Below are 20667 nucleotides of genomic sequence, written 5' to 3' on the forward strand. Positions count from 1 at the left end.
ACTAATGAAGCATTTTTAAGAAGTCTGCCGACCTTCCAGCGTGTCTCAGAGAGGGAGGAGGAGGGTTGCTCTGATTAAAAGCAGATTGTAGAGTTTCCTGTTGTAGCGTGCTTGCAGCACCAAGGTCTACTTCTTTTTCTGCCCCTGTTTATTTCTGATTTTCTCCCTCTGCACGTTACTTGAATGTGTGTTTAAAAATTGACCTCCTTTTATATTTCTCTCATAGTATTTTCCTTTGCTCTTTCAGGCGGAGGGTGACCGCTTGCCCCCAGGTCACACAGTCAGCCAGCTTGAGACATGTAAGATCAGGAGTATCCGGGCGGGGACACTGGAGCGCTTGGTAGAGACACTCCTCACAGCATTCGGTGATAATGACTTGACCTACACCAGCATCTTCCTCTCCACATACAGGGCCTTTGCTACTACGCAGAGTGTACTGGAGTTGCTGCTTGACAGGTGTGTACTCTTGTGTGCATGTTTTCGATGTTCATGTTTGTGTGTATGCTTAGTGAAGAGTCCCCATATTGGTATTTGAGGTATTAAAGGGGACATCGGATGCAAAATTCACTTATAAATGGTGTTTGCATTATAAATATGTCTTAGCAGTGTGTGAATACAACCACCCTACACTGATAAAAATCCATTCACTCTTTTTTTTTTTTTATCTTCAAAAATCTTAAACAGTCTCAATTATCAAGCCATTTTGATGTCAGGCCCCACCCACAAACGCTGACAGATTGTCCCGTATTAGTATATTTCTGCCCTCTGTCCCCTTAGCCAATTGTACACGGTCCACTTTTTTTTTTTTTCTGCGCTGTAGCAACCACAATGTCTCAAAAACAATGCAGGTGTTTTGTATTTGAATGTAAAAGTGAACAAAAGAGTCTTCATTTTCTCACGACAGAGAAAATACTGACTTTCAGAGTCACTGAGGATGCAGTGGATTAGTTTTGTTTTTGATGGTAACGTGCCAACGAATACACAAAAAACTGAAAGAAAGGGGTGGAGTAAGCAGTAGCTCATTATCATTTAAAGAGGCATCCACTGAAACGGGTTGCTATGAACAGAGCTGATTTTAACAAGGTAAAAAGGATGATTTTTAACCAAAGTGTGTTTAATAAACCCTAAAGAATGACACCAACTGAACACAGTCGGTTAGATTGTGTTAATGTAAACAGGTTAAGCAAAAAATTGGATGTGGGTCAAAATATCAGATCTACAGGGATTGCAGTCTTTGATAACATAGAAATACCAGGGAGTTTCAAAAGTGTGATTTTTGAAGTGTGAAAGTCGTGAATAAGTGAATAAAAGGTCATAGAAGGTCTATGGTCAAAATATTTTTTTCTAGTTATGGTTAGTTCTAAAGTATTTCTTCTACTGGATTTTTTTGTGTGAAAGCAATCATTACAAACTGATTTTTAAAAATTCATATCTAGTCATCACAAGTGACTGGGAAAATCATGGCCATTTATTTATCTTAAAATGTGGGAAACCTGGATGTATGGACTAGACTATGCCGTTTAAATACATCTAAAAACATTATGTACTGTACTTTATTTCAATACCTGATATTTTATAATGGAAAAATTTGGGTGATTTCTCTGAAAATGTGGGAACCCTGAATCTATGCTTTATACTTAATAGTTTAATGCATCTTAAGTATTACTTTATTACTAAAAATTATTTTATTTTATTTTCATACCTGATGGTTTAGATTTTATATTGCTTGTTTTGTTTTATTGTCCTTTTTCAGTGGTTACTGCCTTTACCTTTGTGACCCAGGACAACAAAAGCAATCTTAAGGGTCAAGTTTTCGAAATTGAGGTTTATAAATTGTCTGAAAGCTGAATGAAATAGCTTTCCATTGATGTATAGTTTCTTAGGATAGGAGGATATTTGGTCAAGATACAGGGTGCAAAAATATCAAAATATTGAGAAAATCGCCTTTAAAGTTGTCCAAATGAAGTTCTTAGCAATGCATATCACTAATCAAAAATTAAGTTTTGATATATTTACAGTAGAAAATTTACAAAATATCTTCACATGATCTTTACTTAATATCCTAATGATTTTTGCCATTTAAAAATCTATAATTTTTGGCCCATACAATGTATTATTGGCTATTGCTACTAGGGCTGCACGATATTGGGAAAAAATTACATTGCAATATATTTTTTTTCTTGCGATATATATTGCGATGTGTACAAATTCATTTATGTTCATCAGGTTGTTTTGAACTGCTTAAAAATCAAATAATAATTCAAGAATAATTGCGGTAATTTTGTAAGCATTTTCAAAGAATAAAAAAAATGTAAAAGTACAGTATAATCAAAACTCTGAAATAAAATACTTTTTAAAGCTTATTTTGGGTAGTTTCATAAACAGTTTGACTCACCTTATTCACTGTCAATTCAGGCAAATCAAGGCTCTAATATGAAATTAATAATGAATGTTGCTTTTACCCTGATGAAATGGAAATCAGCTTCTTCCTTTCACAAAAAACATTAAAAGCTTAGCCAAGATGGAGGAACAGCTGATCATAGCTGTTACAGGGATAACATTTTTTAGCAGCAGAGCTACTGCAAGCAATTTTTAGTTTTGGAAATCCATTTATCTTTGTTTATTTATCTTTAATGAAACTTCCGCGGGTCATGGTTGCTTAGCAACGGCAGACGCTCAAGTTACAGAGGGCTTTGGAAAGAAGGAGAAAGCGGCGCGCCTAGCGGTTTTTACACGCATTTTTAGGTTTTTTTTTTTTTTTGTATTTGATTAGGCGTGACATGTGAACGGTCCCTTAAATTCGTAGTGTTTCCGAGAGTTGTGGCAACAACTGCCAGGCACTCCCAACAAAGCACCTGTTTTTGGTCAGCAGCATCCTTTTTGTATCCAAAATACTTCCATATGACCGACGTTGCATTTCTTTTTGCGACCAAATCTTCCATTTCGGCGCTTTTCTCCCGTCCCGCGCTCATTTCGCCATGCGCACGCAGAGACTGCATGCATGAAGTAGGTGAAGCAACGTGTGCATTGTAGTTTTTAAGGAACCTTCAAACATGAGTTAATTACTTTATTTTAGACAAATATAGATCCGTGAATAGAAAGTTTAGAAATATAGAAAGTACATTTTTAAATCAGACACACATAATTTTTTTTGCCCTGCATCGTGACTGCCACGATGTGACTATCGCGCATGCGTACATCGCGATGACGATGCTGAAACGATCTATCGTGCAGCCCTAATTGCTACTAATATACCCGTGCTACTTGAGACTGATTTTGTGGTCCAAGGTCACCTTTGTCTGCATGCTAACAGGTTTGTTTCTCTGTTCTTTCTCAGGTATGGTAGTTTTGAGGATTGCGAAGGAGACCGTAACCAGTGTCGGACTGGTGAGAGCAGAGGCGCTGTAAGAAAGTGAGTCTGGTTATACGTGCCACTGTATCTGCATTGACTTCCGAGCAGCTCACGTTTGTTGTTTCATTTCCATGGTAGCTTAAAAATAGAGGTCAAACTCTGTGATATTGTGTGCACGTATGTGTGTGTGTGTGTGTGTGTGTGTGTGTGTGTGTGTGACTTAGAAAGCAATTAAAAATAAAAGGGAACTAATGAATGATGGTGTTTGGTTGCTTTGTGAAGCACAGCATTTCTGCTAAATTGTACTATGAGAGATTTCCTTTCTAGTTTGCGCCATCTGGTTTTCTCTGGTTTATACAAACATCTATGTGTTATTTTTTTAAGTGCTTTGGCCTCTATTCTAAGAGCCTGGTTGGATCAGTGTCCAGAGGACTTCCAGGAACCTCCATCATATCCGAGCTTGCATCGTGTGCTGGGTTTCCTGCAGAAGGCCATGCCAGGCTCTGAGCCAATGCGCCGGGCTCAGAGTCTGCTAGAACAATTGCGTGTCCAGGCCAGCCTAGAGAATGAGACTGAAGGTAAGTCATATCCGCTTACTGTTAACAATTTTATCCATCCTATCTAACTTCTTGTCTATTCATGTTTGTTCTCTCTTCCTATGCATACAAAAACACCTGCTGTCTTTTTGTTGCAGGAGGCTTTCAGTACACCAACCCTTTCTGCATTGGGGAAGATGAGGAAGTTGAGATCGATTTGCAGGAGGATTTCTTCTCCTTTGAGGTTGACCTTGTAGCAGAGCAGCTGACTTATATGGATTCGGTGAGAGAGAGAAACCTAGATTAAATCAGGACATGAACTATTATTTTGCACATTCTTTGGCTCAAGCTATGAAATATTTCCTTCCTTCCACAGCTGTTGTTTAAGAAGGTGGTTCCTCATCACTGTCTGGGTGCTATTTGGTCTCAGCGAGATAAAAAGGATGGCAAACAGAGTGCGCCCACCATCCGTGCCACCATCACCCAGTTTAATGCGGTAACAGCGTGCGTGGTCAGCACCATCCTCCGTCAGCGACAGATACGCCCACAATTGCGTGCTCGCATCATCCAGCGCTGGATCGACATTGCACAGGTACACATGCGCACACCTCCCAGTATGATTTATGATTTGCTCACGTTTGAACTTGTCAACCTCAGGCTTATTTGAACTAAATCAATCTGCAGCACTTTACTGTGGAGTGATTTTCCTGGCAAGCCTGATGTTGATCTGGAATTTTCTCAGAGCACTTGGGTAAAGAGTGACACCTAATCTATGTCATTGTAAGACATAACTGTTTTAGATGAGATCTAGATAAACCAAAGTAGACATAATAATGACTTTCAACCTCCCAAAGGATTTCTGATAAAGTCTCATTAGCCCTATTTGTTCATGAAAATGTGTAAACATGGATTAACATGTTTTCAGGAGTGTCGCATTCGTAAGAACTTCTCGTCTCTGAGAGCCATGGTGTCGGCGCTGCAGTCTAACCCCATCTACAGACTGAAGAGAGTGTGGGCTTCTGTTTCCAAGTAAGTTCTATCAATAAACAAGTTTTGTCAATTCTTGATTTCCAAACAATATACAGTTGAAGCCAAAAGTTTACATACACCTTGCAGAATCTGCAAAATAATAAATATTTTAGCAAAATAAGTGGGATCATACAAAACGCATGTTATTTTTTGTTAAGTACTGACCTAAATAAGATATTTCACAGACGTTTACATGTAAGGCATTTACATATAGTCCCCAAGAGAAAATAATAGTTCAGTTGATAAAAATAACCCTGTTCAAAAGTTTACATACACTTGATTCTTAAAACTGTTTTGTTATCTGAATGATCCACAGCTGATCCACACCTTTTTTTTTTCGTTTCGTTTAGTGATAGTTGTTCATGAGTCCTTTGTTTGTCCTGAACAGTTAAACTGCCTGCTGTTCTTCAAAAAAAAAAAAATTCTTTGGTTTTTCAGCATTTTTGTTTTATTTGAACCCTTTCCAACAGTGACTGTATGATTTTGAAATCCATCTTTTCACACTAAAGACAACTGAGGGACTCATGCAACTATTACAGAAGGTTCAAACGCTCACTGAAGCTTTAGAAGGAGACACGATGCATTAAGAGCATTTTGCCTAAATATCATATTTTTTCAATTAGTACTGCCCTTTAGAAGATATTTACATGTTTGCTAAAAAAAAAAAGTTCAATTTACCCTGATCTTTAAATTCAAAAAGTTTTCACCCCCGGCTCTTAATGTGTGTGTGTTTGTTTGTTTTTGTTTTTTAAATGGTTGTTGTTCTGTAATGACTTTTTTTTTATACAATATTAAGAATGTGCATGCTCTGTTTTTGTTCCACTCTGCTACATTAGAGATAGCATGCAGATGTTTGAAGAGCTTTCTGATATTTTCTCCGACCAGAATAATTACCTTACAAGCAGGGAACTGCTAATGAGGGTGAGCTCATGCACACATCTCTCTGTCTCAGTTCTTTTGTCTTTCCTTTGCACAGAGGCATTTAAGTTACCATTCACTAATAACTAGGCCCAAGTAGAATCAAAAAAACTTTTTAGGCTAATTTGATAATGCTTTTACGTATAATATGAGTGCATTTCTTAGTATATAACTATTTAACACAGGAAACTTGAGAGAATAAAAACAATTCTGCCAATTCTTCCTGAGCCTGCAAAAACTAATGATATCTCTCTGATCTTCACAGGAGGGCACCTCAAAATTTGCCAGTCTGGACAGCTGTGCCAAAGATCACCAGAAAAGATCGCAAAAGAGACTGCAGTTACAAAAAGAAATGGTGAGTTAGTAAAAAAACTAACATCAGTATGTACTTCATTTGAGAAAAAACAGTTAAAGGGAGTCATTAATTACCCACCCTCATGTTGTTCCAAACCTGTAAGACCTTCATTCATCTTTAGAACACAAATTAAGATATTTTTAATGAAATCCGAGAGCTCTCTGGCCCTCCAAAGACAGCACGTTTCACATTCAAGGTCCAGAAAGGTACCATAAACAAAATGGTCCGTATTCTCGTAGCTTCATAAAATTACAGTTGAACCACTGATATCACATGGACTATTTTATCAATGTTCTTGGTACCCTTTTGGACCTTGAATGTAGAAGGACCCTTGTTGTCTATGGAGGGTCAAAGAGCTCTCGGATTTCATCAGAAGTATCTTAATTTGTGTTCTGAAGATGAAGTGTTACTGGTTTAGAATGACATGAGGTCGAATAATTAATGATCGCATTTTGGTTGAACCAAACCTTTTAATATTGTGTATAAAAAGTGTCATGTTACCTTAAAGCTAACAAAAACATATCTAACTTTTTCATCTCCAGGGTGCCATGCAGGGGACGATCCCATACCTGGGTACATTTCTCACAGATTTGACCATGCTCGATACAGCACTGCCTGACCAAGTTGAGGTGAGTCAGATGCACACGACGAAAAAGAAAAAAACCTCATAAAGAATTATCTCTGATGTTATTATTGACCTAACATTCCCAGACCGATGAGGTATTCATTACCAAGGTTTATTTGACCTTCTTTTGGATTGTTTCACTAGAACTTTAATCAAAACTTAAAGTGAACTGAGAATCTGGGTTAAAGTCTCTTTCTGTGCTTCACAGGGAGGACTGATTAATTTCGAAAAGCGGCGCAGAGTAAGTACAACATTCCTTATTATTTGGTCTTTATTATAGTCAAAACATCTGTTGAATCTGGTATTCATGGCTATAGGCAGTCAGATCTGTGAGAATGTTAAACAAAATCTCTATTTGCAGGAGTTTGAAGTGATCGCTCAGATTAAGCTCCTGCAGTCTGCGTGCAATAGTTACTGTCTGACCCCTGATCCCGCATTTCTGCGCTGGTTTAAAAGTCAGCCTCAGTACTCAGAGGAGGAGAGGTACATACATTTTTCACTTTACATGCCTTTTTTCCATCAAAGTATTGTGTAAGTCTTAAAAATAATATTGATCCAATATTTTCCTGCAGTTATGCGCTGTCATGTGAAGTTGAAGGACTGGGAGACAACAGCCCAACATCACCAAAACCCCGCAAGAGTATGGTGAAAAGATTAAGCCTGTGAGTGACCTAAAACCATGTCTGAATCGATCATATTTTATTCTTATGATCCCATGAAATTAAAATGACAGCGCTAGCTTTGAGGTCATTTATGCTAATGCTCCAAAAAGTTAAACAGTCTTACTGACCTAAATCTTTTGAATTGTAATGCATATTTAAAGATGAAGACAAATTCTAATAATTTATGTAATGTCTGTTTTTGTTTTTCCAACCTCACTAGACTCTTCTTAGGAACCGATGCCACGAGCACAAGCTCTCCTGTGAGAGAAAGTCCTCGATCGCCACCTACTGGCAGCTCTGGGGAGAGCATGGACTCGGTCAGTGTGTCTTCCAGTGACTCTAGTCCCTCTGAGAGTGAAGGCATGACACCCACACACTCTATAGACACTCAGCTGAAGAAGGTACAAACATCTTAAATCATAACATAATTATTAATATACTATTGTATTAAGATATAGATGTATTAAACGCATGTCTGTTTTGGTTACTGTAGCTGTCCGATTCTTCCTCCTGCACCTCATTGCACTCCATGGACACTTCCTCTTCTACAACCAGCGCTTCTCTGGCCTCCCCGACACTGTCTGGACCTCCCTGCATGCACCGGCGCTCGATCTCCTTAACGCCCATGTCCCCCACATCACCTGGTTTTCTGCCTGCATATAACACACAAGCTCAGGATGCATGCATCATCCGAGTAAGCCTTGAACAGGGAAACGGAAACCTCTACAAGAGTATCATGGTTAGTGAGTTGAATATTATTAAATTTACGTTTATGAGTGTGTACAATCTACTCTTCCTTATACATCCATATTGCCCATTGTTAAAGGTTGTATCAGCGATTTCTAGCCTGAAACATAAAGTATCAAATTCAGCTGACCTTTCATCACGATCCGCTCGCTGCCTGCCCCATAAATTGTCTGTGAAAAAAACGCGTCTCTCTGGTCAGCCTAGGGTCCGAGATATGCCAAAAAAACAATCGGCACTACCAACCTTTCCACAGATAAACAAACAGTGTTCCAACCAATCAGCGTCAGGGGTTTGGTGTTGTGGACTTTCGCTCCGCCTCCCTCACATCCCTGCACCAGTAGGAAAGTCCACAACACCAACCCCCTGACGCTGATTGGTTGGAACACGGTTTGTTTATCTGTGGAAAGGTTGGTAGTGCCGATTGTTTTTTTGGCATATCTCGGACCCTAGGCTGACCAGAGAGACGCGTTTTTTTCACAGACAATTTATGGGGCAGGCAGCGAGCGGATCGTGAAGAAAGGTCAGCTGAAATTGACACTTTATGTTTTAGGCTAGAAATCGCTGATACAACCTTTAATATATTGCTCATATTTAGTATGATTAGTTATTGGTAGATTACCTGCAAGGGTTATTATAGTAAACTAAACTGAAACTAAAAATAAAACCTTCAAAAAAAAATATATATATATATATATATAGAGAGAGAGAGAGAAAATTGCCTTTAAAGTTGCCCAAATGAAGTTCTTAGCAGCAATGCATGTTACTAATAAAAAATAGTTTATTATCTTTTGTATCTTTACTTAATATCCTAATGATTTTGGCATTAAAGCAAAACTGATCATTTTGACCCATACAATGTATTTTTGGCTATTGCTACATATATGAATCATTTTCCCCCAAATTAATTGAATTTTAAAATGTTTCTTTTCAGGCACATCCAACATCAATTATGTAAATATAAAAAAACAAAAATAAATATAATGATGAATACACAACCAGTCAAAAGTTTTCAAACAGTAAGATTTTTAATGTTTTTATTTTTAAAGAATTCTCTTCTGCTCACCAAGCCTGCATTTATTTGATCCAAAGTACAGCAAAAAAACGGTGAAATTGTGAAATATCTTTACTATTTAAAATAACTGTTTTCTATTTTAATATTTTATGAATATATTTTAAATTTAATTTAATCCTGTGATTTCAAAGCTGATTTTTTTTTTGCATTATTACTCCAGTAATGATGAAATCATTCCAATATTCTGATTTGCTGCTCAAACAAAATGTATTATTATCATTATGTTGAAAACAGCTAACTAGACTTTTTCCAGGTTTCAAGAACAGCATTTATCTGAAATACAAATCTTTTGTAACATTATAAATGTCTTTATCATCACTTTTGATCAATTTAAAGCACCCTCGCTAAATAAGTATAGTATAAAGTATTGTTTTTCTATCATTTCTTTCACAAAAATAAACATTTATACTAACTCCAAGTTTTTGAATGGTAGAGTATATAATGTTACAAAAGCTTTCAGATAAATGCTGATCTTTGGATCTTTCTGTTGATCAAAGAATTGTGAAAAAATGTACTCTGTTTTAAATATTGATAATAATAATAATAATAAATGTTTCTTAAAAAGCAAATCAGCATATTAGAATGATTTCTGAATCATTGATGATACTGAAAATTTGGCTTTGATCACATGAATTAATTATTTAAATTATATTCAAATAGAAAACTGTTATTTTAAATGTTAAAAATACTTCAAAATGTTACTGTTTTTGCTTTGGATCAAATGAATGCAGGCTTGGTGAGCAGAAGAGACTTCTTTAAAAAACAATAAAAATATTATGACTGGTAGTGTATTTAAATAATTACTTACAGATAATATTTTTAAAAGGTGTTTTGGCTTTAGTACAGTGACATAACATAACAGCTAATTATATAATTATTTATGTAACACTTACTTACATCTTGCTTCTAACACAGTATGAATTGCTTTTTAAATGTGAAACATGTTTTTATAATATAAGATGAAAAAGAATAGCACAAATTCAGAGACAGAAGACTTTCTGATGTAAAATGGATCATTGTTTCTCTATACAGCTGACCAGTCAGGACAAAACTCCAGCGGTGATCTCTCGAGCCATGGCCAAACACAACCTGGAGGGTGAGCAGGCTGCCGACTACGAGTTGGTGCAGGTCATCTCTGAGGAGAGAGGTACGACATCAAAACATGTGTATCTGCCACAGTTCGAAAACTCGTTACTGTCTGTCTAACATCACAGTCACAATCTTTTTTTTTCCCTCTCTCTAGAATTGGTCATCCCTGACAACGCCAATGTGTTTTACGCCATGAGCACATCTGCAAACTTTGACTTCCTGCTGCGTCTGCGTGGTTCTGAGGGGAGGCCGGTTCAACTGCGCAGTCGTTGCAGCACCACACTACCACGCACACAACAACGCTCCAGTCTGTCCCTCAGACTCAGCAAGGTCACACTGTGACCCCTAACCTTTTTATGGACCAGAACAGGCTTTGTAAAAAAAAGACTACAGCAGGTGGAGTACTAAAAAATGGGCTATTCAAGGGGAGTTTATTGACTTGACAACATTTCAGAACTAATTTTGGCATTTCGTGTTCTTCCATTCTGCCTTTTGGAATAAAAGGCTCATGTCAAGTATTAGTATGTGCCTCCACCTCCCCATCTGGCCCACAACTTCCCCATTGCTGGATATTTTGCACACATGCAGGAAAACCTCCTGCTCCTCGTCAGTATTTGGATAAGAGCACATCTTCTCCCAGCCAAGAGACCTACACAACTCCCTCAGAGGGGATTGAAAGCAGCTGTGGGAAGAGAAATCAAACGACAGCCATGTTGCCTTGAATGATGGAGCTCTTGCGTCAGTATTGAAGATGATCATCGTCGTCGTCATTGTGTCTTCTCCTGTTCACTTGTGCACTGTGTGGACAATGTGGACTGTATCCCCAGACTTAAAAGTGCTTAGACTGGCTCACTGAGAATCCATAGAATTGCATTCACTTTCCATCTTTAAAGGGCAAAGTTGTTTCTTCTAGATAACCGATCTATGATGAAACAAGGTTTCCTAATGCTGCCTTTATTTTTTTTCTGCTTATTCTAAGCGTTTTATCTCTATTCTGTGTTTCTCATATTGTGAGCTGTGTGACGAATGCCAGAAATAAGCATTCTGATTGGTTCCTGCTTGGTTTTATCAAGTCTGTGGTGTTTCCTTTCACGATTGGATCCATGTTGTGTCTTTAAGGTGTGGTCACACCGCACCGATAGGATGGGTTTCCGTTCGGAAGCCTGGAGAGTGTCAGAGTCAGTAGGTGTGTACTAAAAAGAGCGCTTGGTCCACTTTTTGTAGCTTTTCTCTCTTCTGTCTTCAAGCAATGCTATATTAATGATATACTTTTCTTTGTGTTGTTTTTTTTATACGTATGTTTTTGTATGAGATGAAGAAATATGATATCTATGAAAAAAGGATTTTGGAAGTTTTAAAAAGATTTTGTAAACTAAAAGCGAAAATGTAAAAAAAAAAAAGCTGTGAAATATGATTGTAAAGTGAGCATTAAAACAAGTCAGACCAGTCATTTCCATCAACCAGCACAATAATTCACTCACATTGCACCCTTGTCACCATACAAGATGTTTTCTAGAGCATTTGAGACATGTTACGTCTGTTTTCCACTAGTAGTTTTACACCAAGGCATTTTAAAACCAAATAGTTTCAGTAGTTCCTAAAGTCTTATGGAATTCTTTTTGTCTTAATCCTGTTGTTTCTCTACATAATTCCCATCGATTTGTTGAGCTAGTATGTAATAATGTTAGTTGGGCTTGACTCCTGGTAATATGTCAACTTATGTACTACAGAATGTGCCAAACGTGCCCTTTTTTGCCTTTCGTTCTCTCCCACTTAAGTAAGACACTTATTTTTGTTACATTGAACACGACTTTGATGACACTAACAGTTTTTCGACAAGGTAAAAATGTAGTGCTTTAACAGTAGTGGGCCAGCAGTGTTTGTATTCTGATTCATTTGTCTTTATTCAAATTTATTCAGCACTTGTGAATTTTCTCCATTCTTTATTTTGAGTATTTCTTTACTACCAAAGAATTGTCTATCTGCAGAGAGTCAGTGAATAAATTATTATCATTATGATGTTTTGTAATCTGAATATTACTTTTCATGAATTAAATGGAGACTCTGAAAGTACCGTGGACGTTGACTGAAATTGACTTTGACTTGACTCTGGACCACAAAACTTGTCATTGGTCAGTTTTTTGAAATTGCGCTTTCAATTGATGTATGGTTTGTTAGGATAGGACAATATTTGGTCAAAATGTAACTATTTGAAAATCCAGAATCTGAAATATTCTTGAAATATTGAGAAAATCGTTCTTAGCAATGCATATTACTAATCAAAAATTACTTTTTGGTAGGAAATTTACAAAGTATCTTTATGGAACATGATCTTTACTAATATCCTAATGATTTTTGGCATAAAACAAAAATTTATCCTTTTAACTTATACAATGTATCGTTGGCTATTGACACAAATATACTTGTGCTACTTAAGACTGGTTTTGTGGTTCAGGGTCACATATTAAGAAAAATGACAGGTATGATTGATTCATTCATATGGTTTTGTTTTGTAATTCTTCTCATCTGTTATGTTATTTTTAACTAAAACTATTACAAAATTGGGTAACGCTAAATATTAAAATTAACATTAACTAAGATTAATAAATGCTTTAGAAGTGTTTTTGACTGATAGTCACATTAAGTAATATAGTTAACAAATTGAACATTATTGTAAAGTGTTACCAAAATTGTTTTTGGTATTTGAAATGAAGTAAATACACATATTTAATGAGAAAATGTTTTTAAAAACTAGAAAATAAAAATAAAATTGACAAACGTACATAAGAAAATTACTGAAACTGAAATGACACTACCAGACCGAAATTTTGAACTGTAAGATTTTTCATGTTTTTTTAAGTTTTAATTTTTTACACCTTAATGTTATCTTCTGCTCACCAAGCCTGCATTAATTTGATTTAAAGTACAGCAAAAACAGTTAAATTTTGAATTATTTGTACTATTTAAAAAAAATGTTTCTATTTGAATATATTTTAAAATATAATTTATTTGTGATTTCAAAGCTGAATTTTCAGCATCATTAGCGTCACATGATCCTTCAGAAATCATTCTAATATTCTGATTTGTTGCTCAATAAACATTTATTATTATTGTTGAAAACAGCTTAGTAAAAATAAATAAATATATAAATGCCAATCTTCCTATTCATCAAAGAATCCTGAAAAATATGTACTCAACTGTTTTAAATATTGATGATGATGATAATAATAAATTTCTCAAACAGCAAATCAGCATATTAGGATCATTGATTGAGGTTTCTAAAGGATCATGTGACACTGAAGACTGGAGTAATGATACTGGAAATTTTTGATCACACAAATAAATTACATTTGAAAATATTTTCAAATAAAAAACATTTTAAATAGTAAAAATATTTCAAAATTTTACTGTTTTTACTATACTTTGAATTAAATAACTTCAGGCTTGGTAAGCAGAAGAGACTTATTTTTAAAAAAAAATCTTACTGTTCAAAAACTTTTGACTGGTAGTGTTTTAAAAAATGACAACAGTTCATCAGAAAGTTAAATAAAAAAAAATGAAAATAGAAAAAAAGCAAATTTAAATACTAATATAATCTACATTAGTACATAATTAATATTACAATAACGTGTTTTTGCACAGATGACTCAAATCAGTCATACTCGGGGTGGCTGCTTTGACAAATGTCCACGTCACCACTACATTACACATCACCATTACCTCATGATTATTAAAAGTGACGAGGCTGCTTTTTACCACTGGTTTCAAATCTTAATAAGATTCCATATCTTATCTTGTTTGGCTGTCATTAGAGTTGTAAACGCACCTAGAGGGCCCGGCCTGGATTATGTACCAAGAGCCTCAAAAACACTCATGCTGTGCTGTTTGAGATCTCCATAGGTGTTTGGTTACATATAGCTTCTTTCACCTCAGAAAAACTCAGAAGAAAAGGTTCATGATAATGATAACTGGAAAACTGCCAGCATCTTTATCAGCACTCTGATAAATCTGGTTTAAAGGTCCAAAATACAATGACAATAAATATCTTATTAACAGGATACACATAAAATTATTTATGGTATATTAGATTAGCCTATATTGTGCTCTCATTTAAGACTGGAGGCATTTTACAGTAATACAGTAACTTTGGTCAAACAAAACTAATGATATGAATTAAGATGAGGAACTTTTCTAATGTTCTAAGGAAAGATTATTCATATACAAATGCTAAAGTTGTCATCAATAATTGAGGGTAGTTTCACAATGAGAGGTTTCAGAAAGGCTGATTGGTTTGTTTCAAAGAACTCCGCCTAACTTTGCACTTTTATTGCGTCAAGTTGAAACGGACTCCTGACTAGACAGCATTAGAGATTCACACATCTACTTCACGCGGTTCAGCGAGGGACAGCGGATCAATAACAGGTCAGTTCATGTGACAGCTGTCTGAGTGAATGGGAAAATTTATTTAGTGTGTGGAATGGCAAATAACAATCTACTTTTATCGGTGAACTACAGTGTTGTCAGTAGACTTACTAAGAGCTAGCGAGAGTACAATTACGTGTGGTCTCCAGTTAGCTGAAAGTTTATTCAAGCGCACTCAAACAAGCCGCGCCTCAGAAACAAAAAAGCTTTCTATATGGATAACTACAGTTACACTATAAGAATGTGTCTATTGTAAGATTACAGGCGGCTGTTAAAATTAGTTTTCTATCGTTTCGTTCTCGTCTAGCTGTCAGATTCCACACGGAGTGGCGCAACATTAAAATTCTTCAGGAAGTGGGTGAAAGTTCACGCCCTTTATTCTATCCAACGCTCTTGATTTGTCATTACGAAAAATAATACTAATATACTAATATACTAACGCCCATTCTGCTACACTTTGAAATGTAGCAAAGATATGATTCATTTGTGAGCAAAAGTTGTTTTTTCCCTAAGTTATCTGAACATTATAAGTGTCACAAAATAGATTTTATGTGATATCGGGCTAATGCTCCTTGATAGTTTGCCAGTCTAAAGGGAGATTAAGAGGACACACCTTATCGTTCCTTCGTTTCTTATTAGGCCTACTACGATACTTCTATTACTCACATAACGTATAAAAGATTACATTATATTAATAAATAGTTTTTTTTTTTTTTTTTTTTTGTAGTTTAGAATTCGTTTATCATTTAGTTATTTGATTTATTTCTGTCCAGGCTGGGAGTTTTAAAGAGATAGTTCACCCACAAATTGTTACTTACCCACATGTTGTACCAAACCTGTATGAGGTTCTTTCATCTGTTAAGCACAAAAGAAGATATTTATTTATTATTTTAAGATATTTATTATTTCTTTATAAAGATTGTGGATAGTTAGTTAGTTGATGGTAGCCATTGACTTGTATAATATGTTCAACTGTTTCGTTACCATTATAAGAGTTTCATACAGGTTTGGGAAACATGATGGTGAGTTTTGGGTGAGCTATTCCTTTAATTGTGGGTTTGTATTTATGTGATGGAGTCTGGCTGTGATTACCAGAAAGGTAAATAGTTTTTATTCAGTTTTTCTGATTAATATCACAACATCTTTCATAGAATGGCAGATAGCGGGAAGACACCAGAGAAGGAGACAGAGGCATCACAGGCTACTCAGGAACAACAGGTAAGTCACACAGTTACACAACAGAGCTTCTGTTTATTTCCAACAATGTTTTGTTGTTGAGAGTTTTCACGATGCATCATCAATCGGCCATATTGGTGGCACTAAATCTAAACAATGCAATGAAACTTGCATATTTTTATTGATTATTACTGCTGAAAGTGCTCAATTATTGTCATGTTTTGGGCTGTGCTGATCGGTCAGACCAAGAAAAACATTTGGAGTACTATAGACCTGCTGCTATAGACTGCCAAATGTTATAACGAATCAAAGAGAAGAGAGCAAAAAACTGTCTGAGGAATAAAAGGTGTTTGTGGGTGGCCAAACTGAACCAGGATTTCCAGGGCATCATTTGTGTTTGTTCTTAAAATTTCCGGTCAGATAGTTGAAATATTAGGCTAATATCTGAATTAATACTGCTCGTATGTGTCTTTACCACTTATTAACTTTAGTTTGTTAAAATCCCTTTCTGCTTCCTAAGTCCTTCTATATATGATTCAACAGCTTCCACATGTTTTTTTTCCATGGTTTAGACAGCATAAATTAGCAGAACAATATGTTCAGTAGTACCTTAAATGTGCAATCCATTCTTTTTATATCTGAGTATCACCAATATGGCCGTGCATAACTGGCCATATTGGTGATACTCGAATATAAACATGCATAAGGCCGTGCATAACTGCAGGTAACTGACCAAATCGTGAATTTAAATTGTAAAAATGAGAAAAAAAAATTGTGTTTCAGAGTGTTGTATCCCGAGTGAGCAACCTGCCGCTGGTGAGTTCAGCATGCGATGCGGTGTATAATGCCTACAGCTCTACTAAAGACAATGTGCCAATTCTGAAAGGAGTAATGGAGGTTGCTGAGAGTGGGGTGCGCACATTGGGTGCTGCTGCTTCAACAGGTTCCAAACCCATACTCGACCGGCTGGAACCTCAGAGTAAGGATCTCATAATTTTAGATGTAGTTTGTCTTTTAGGCCTTTGTGGTGTTGTTCCTGCTGGATTTTAAATACATAATTGTACATTTTCTGTTCTTTCTCTTGTGCAGTTGCAATGGTAAATGAATATGCCATTAAAGGCCTGGAGAAGGTAGAAGAAAACCTTCCAATTTTACAACAACCAGCAGACAAGGTAAACTCTAGGCTGACATGTTCTGCATGCAACCTGTAGCACTTGAAGTTCTATATGAATCAGCATTGTATCTCCATTGCAGCTGGTATCCGACACAGTGGGCATGGTGTACCAGTCAGTAACTGGAGCCAAGGATGCTGTGGTGGGGGCTGTGATGGGTGGTGTGGAAAGGACACGTATGGCTGTGTCCGATGGCATAAACACTGTCATGGGGTCCCGTGTGGGCCAGATGGTCAGTAATGGTGTGGATAAGGCCCTCACTCACTCTGAAGACTGGGTGGATCAGAACCTTCAAATCAGTGAAAAGGAGCTTGGTGAGTATAATTGCACTTCAGACCCAGTAAATTAATTATTTAAAGGGATAGTTCAGCAAAAAAGAAAATTCTGTCATTAACTACTCACCCTCATGTCGTTTCAAACCCATAAGAACTTTGTTCATCTTCTGAACACAAATTAAGATATTTTTCAGATAATTCAAGAGCTTTCTGACCCTGCATAGACAGCAAGGCAGCTACCATGCTTTTGATATGTATGAATGTAAGGTTGACCTCAGTGTTGTGTTTTCTGCCTACAGCTGCACTGGCTGAGCCAAGACCAGGTGAGGAGGAAGGATTCATTGTAACCACTAGACCTAGCTATTTTGTCCGTCTGGGTAAACTATCTGCTAAAGTTCGGGAAAGAGCGCTTGAGCAGTCTCTTATTAGGGCCCGCAAGGCCCGAGACACTACGCATACAGCTGTGACTCAAATGACCAGCACTTTGGACCTGCTGGAAAGTGCCCGGGTCACCCTGGCCAGTGCCAACCAGCAGCTAGGGGGCGCTCCGGAGCAGTTACTGCAGAGATGGAAAGAATGGAAAGAAGGGCAGCCCAAAGAACTGCAGGAGAAAGTAACAGAGATAGATACAGGAAAAAACAAGGGAGAGGTACAGTTTGTATTTTACTTAGAATGCAAAACAAAATATATCTATATATCTTACTCTAGACTATCAGACACATTCTTGGTGTGAATATGTGTACGTCTCCTCATAGGAACTGGAGTCGAGGGCTCTGTCAATGGTGCGGGGTTTGAGTGATCAGCTGAAATCGGCATGTTCAGGGGTCGTGTCCAGTGTACAGGGTCTCCCAGGGACTGTGCAGGAACAGCTTCTGAATGCTCGACATACAGCTGGAGAACTCCAGGCATCACTGAGTAACACCAAAACACTCACACCCGTTCTCTTAGAGCAGACACGGCAACAGATCGGCCAGGTATAATCAGTTTGATTGTATGCAATTTCACACATACCAGTTGTTGAGCTCTATTCTATTTTGTGCAGTTCTTAAAATGTGTAAATTTATAATGTGCTTAATGTATATTTTCACTTTTAACAGGTACGACAATCATTGGATGGTGTCGTGGAGTACCTTCTCCATAACACTCCTCTCAATTGGCTGGTTGGACCTTTTGCACCTCAGATAACAGAGAAAGGCGATTGAAAATGCCATACAACCTAAATAAAACTGATGAAATGGGTTAATATGTGGTTCAAATTGTTGTGTGTTTTCATTTTGAAATTGTACCTAGTGTTAACTGGAGACTTTAGACTCTAAATTGTTGAAATTACAGTATAATGAAAATAAAACGGCAATTTATAATTTCATCAATGTCAGTATTCTAAACCAAGCATCGAAACCACTTAGAGGTTGAGTATGAATGTTTCTGCAGGTGATATACTGTTAAATACTCAATACATGTACTTTTTGAATAAAACCAAACCATACTTCATTCTCACTGGTGTTGTAATTCATGGTTTTCATATCACACCGCCTTGCAAAAGGGATAAGTTGATTAACTGCAATCTTTTGTAAATATTTGTTTTTGCTTCCTGGGTACAAATGAAGGATTATAATGAGAGGTAATATTTTATAATGAAGCATCTCAACATATTTAATCATCACAGAAGCAAGTGTTCTGTTAGTCATTTTAAAGACAACAGACAAACCATTGTGTTTTTCATGCACTGGTCAATTTAGTTGGTTTCTGGTTAGTTTGTCTCCATAACATGTCTTCTTTCAGACTACTGAAAAGAAAATATTTGAAATACACATTTAAAGTGTTTTTTTATTTTAGATTTTATCTATTTGCATCTGTAAATTTAAATTACAATACACACAGTTGAGGTCATAGGTTTACATACACCTTGCAGAATCTGCAAAATGTTAATTATTTTACCAAAATAAGAGAGATCATACAAAATGCATGTTATTTTTTATTTAGTACTGACCTGAATAAGATATTTCACATGAAGGATGTTTGCTTAAAGGCCACAAGAGAAAATAATAGTTCAATTCAGAAACCAATGACCACCTTTAAAAGTTTACATACGCTTGATTCTTAACACTGTGCCGCTATCTTGCTTTTTTGTTTAGTCCAGAGTCCCTTGTTTGTCCTCAACAGTTAAACTGCCCGCTGTTCTTTAGAAAAATCCCACAAATTCTTTGGGTTTTCAGCATTTTATGTATTTGAACCCTTTCCAACAATGGCTGTATGGTTTTAAGATCCATCTTTTCAGACTGAGGACAACTGAGGGACTCATGTGCAACTATTACAGAAGGTTCAAGCTCTCGCTGATGCTTCAGAAGGAAACACAATGCATTAAGAGCCTGATTTTGAAGATCGGGGTAAATTTAACTTATTTTGTCTTCTGGGCAACATTTAAGTATCTTCTGTAGCTTCTGAAGGGCAGTACTAAATGAATAAAATATGAAATTTAGGCATCCTAAGAAAAATGTTCAAATCTTCATTCTGTTCAAAAGTTTTCATCCGCGGCTCTTATTGCATAGTGTTTCCATCTGAAGCATCAGTGAGCATTTGAACCTTCTGTAATAGTTGCATATGAGTCTCTCAGTTGTCCTCAGTGTGAAAAATGGATCTCAAAATCATACAGTCATTGTTGGAAAGGGTTCAAATACACAAAAATGTTGTCCCAAAGAATTTGTGGGACCTGAAGGATTTTTCTGAAGAAGAGCAGGCAGTTTAACCATTCAGGACAAACAAGGGACTCATGAACAACTATCACTAAAAAAACAAACAGCTGTGGATCATTCAGGTAACAAAACAGTATTAAGAAACTTTTGAATGGGTCATTTTTATAACTTCAACTATCATTTTTTTCTCATGCACTAAGCCAGAAATCTAGACCTTTTCAACTACGTTTTAGTTTTATTACTGTCTATATTCCAAAGGTTTTTACTAAGTGATTTGTTCATATATCATTCATAGTGTTTACTGTATTGTACATTCTGCTGACAGTATTGATTTATGACAGTTCTGATTTATGGATTGAAAAGAGAGAGAGAGAAGTGGAACAAGCAAAAATAAACACATACTGTATACTGTGAATATAATATTATAGCAGCAAGTGGATAAAGCTAAATTAACAATTCCCAGCGAATGAAGCTGAAGTAGGAAGCTTTGACACTGAACTTGAAAATGAAAGCGCACACATTCCGATAAATTGCCCATGACTAT

At 36.4% G+C, this 20667-nt stretch overlaps 2 protein-coding genes across 3 annotated transcripts in view; both read left to right on the plus strand.

Annotated features, from left to right (window-relative positions):
• The window catches only part of rgl1 (ral guanine nucleotide dissociation stimulator-like 1), a 32590-nt gene extending 20189 nt beyond the window's left edge, over positions 1 to 12401 (plus strand). For both annotated transcript variants that reach the window (XM_073818647.1, XM_073818648.1), the window contains exons 3-18: positions 248 to 456; positions 3338 to 3412; positions 3737 to 3930; positions 4047 to 4171; positions 4265 to 4480; positions 4814 to 4917; positions 5754 to 5838; positions 6101 to 6190; positions 6733 to 6819; positions 7024 to 7056; positions 7177 to 7298; positions 7388 to 7477; positions 7698 to 7878; positions 7971 to 8216; positions 10329 to 10443; positions 10540 to 12401. In XM_073818647.1, the coding sequence (XP_073674748.1) occupies positions 248 to 456; positions 3338 to 3412; positions 3737 to 3930; positions 4047 to 4171; positions 4265 to 4480; positions 4814 to 4917; positions 5754 to 5838; positions 6101 to 6190; positions 6733 to 6819; positions 7024 to 7056; positions 7177 to 7298; positions 7388 to 7477; positions 7698 to 7878; positions 7971 to 8216; positions 10329 to 10443; positions 10540 to 10727 (2160 nt within the window). In that variant the 3' untranslated portion in view covers positions 10728 to 12401. The remainder of the gene's footprint in view (positions 1 to 247; positions 457 to 3337; positions 3413 to 3736; positions 3931 to 4046; positions 4172 to 4264; positions 4481 to 4813; positions 4918 to 5753; positions 5839 to 6100; positions 6191 to 6732; positions 6820 to 7023; positions 7057 to 7176; positions 7299 to 7387; positions 7478 to 7697; positions 7879 to 7970; positions 8217 to 10328; positions 10444 to 10539) is intronic.
• A 2310-nt stretch (positions 12402 to 14711) lies between these two features.
• plin3 (perilipin 3) lies at positions 14712 to 18927 on the plus strand. Its single transcript, XM_073819427.1, has 8 exons — positions 14712 to 14807; positions 15959 to 16025; positions 16767 to 16962; positions 17073 to 17155; positions 17238 to 17469; positions 17730 to 18079; positions 18186 to 18404; positions 18528 to 18927. Exons 2-8 carry the CDS (start codon positions 15960 to 15962, stop codon positions 18630 to 18632), a joined length of 1251 nt encoding a protein of 416 aa, XP_073675528.1. The 5' UTR covers positions 14712 to 14807; position 15959; the 3' UTR covers positions 18633 to 18927.
• The last annotated feature ends 1740 nt before the right edge of the window (positions 18928 to 20667 follow it).

Source organism: Garra rufa, chromosome 15 (genome assembly GCF_049309525.1).
Source record: "Garra rufa chromosome 15, GarRuf1.0, whole genome shotgun sequence".
Taxonomy (NCBI): domain Eukaryota; kingdom Metazoa; phylum Chordata; class Actinopteri; order Cypriniformes; family Cyprinidae; genus Garra; species Garra rufa.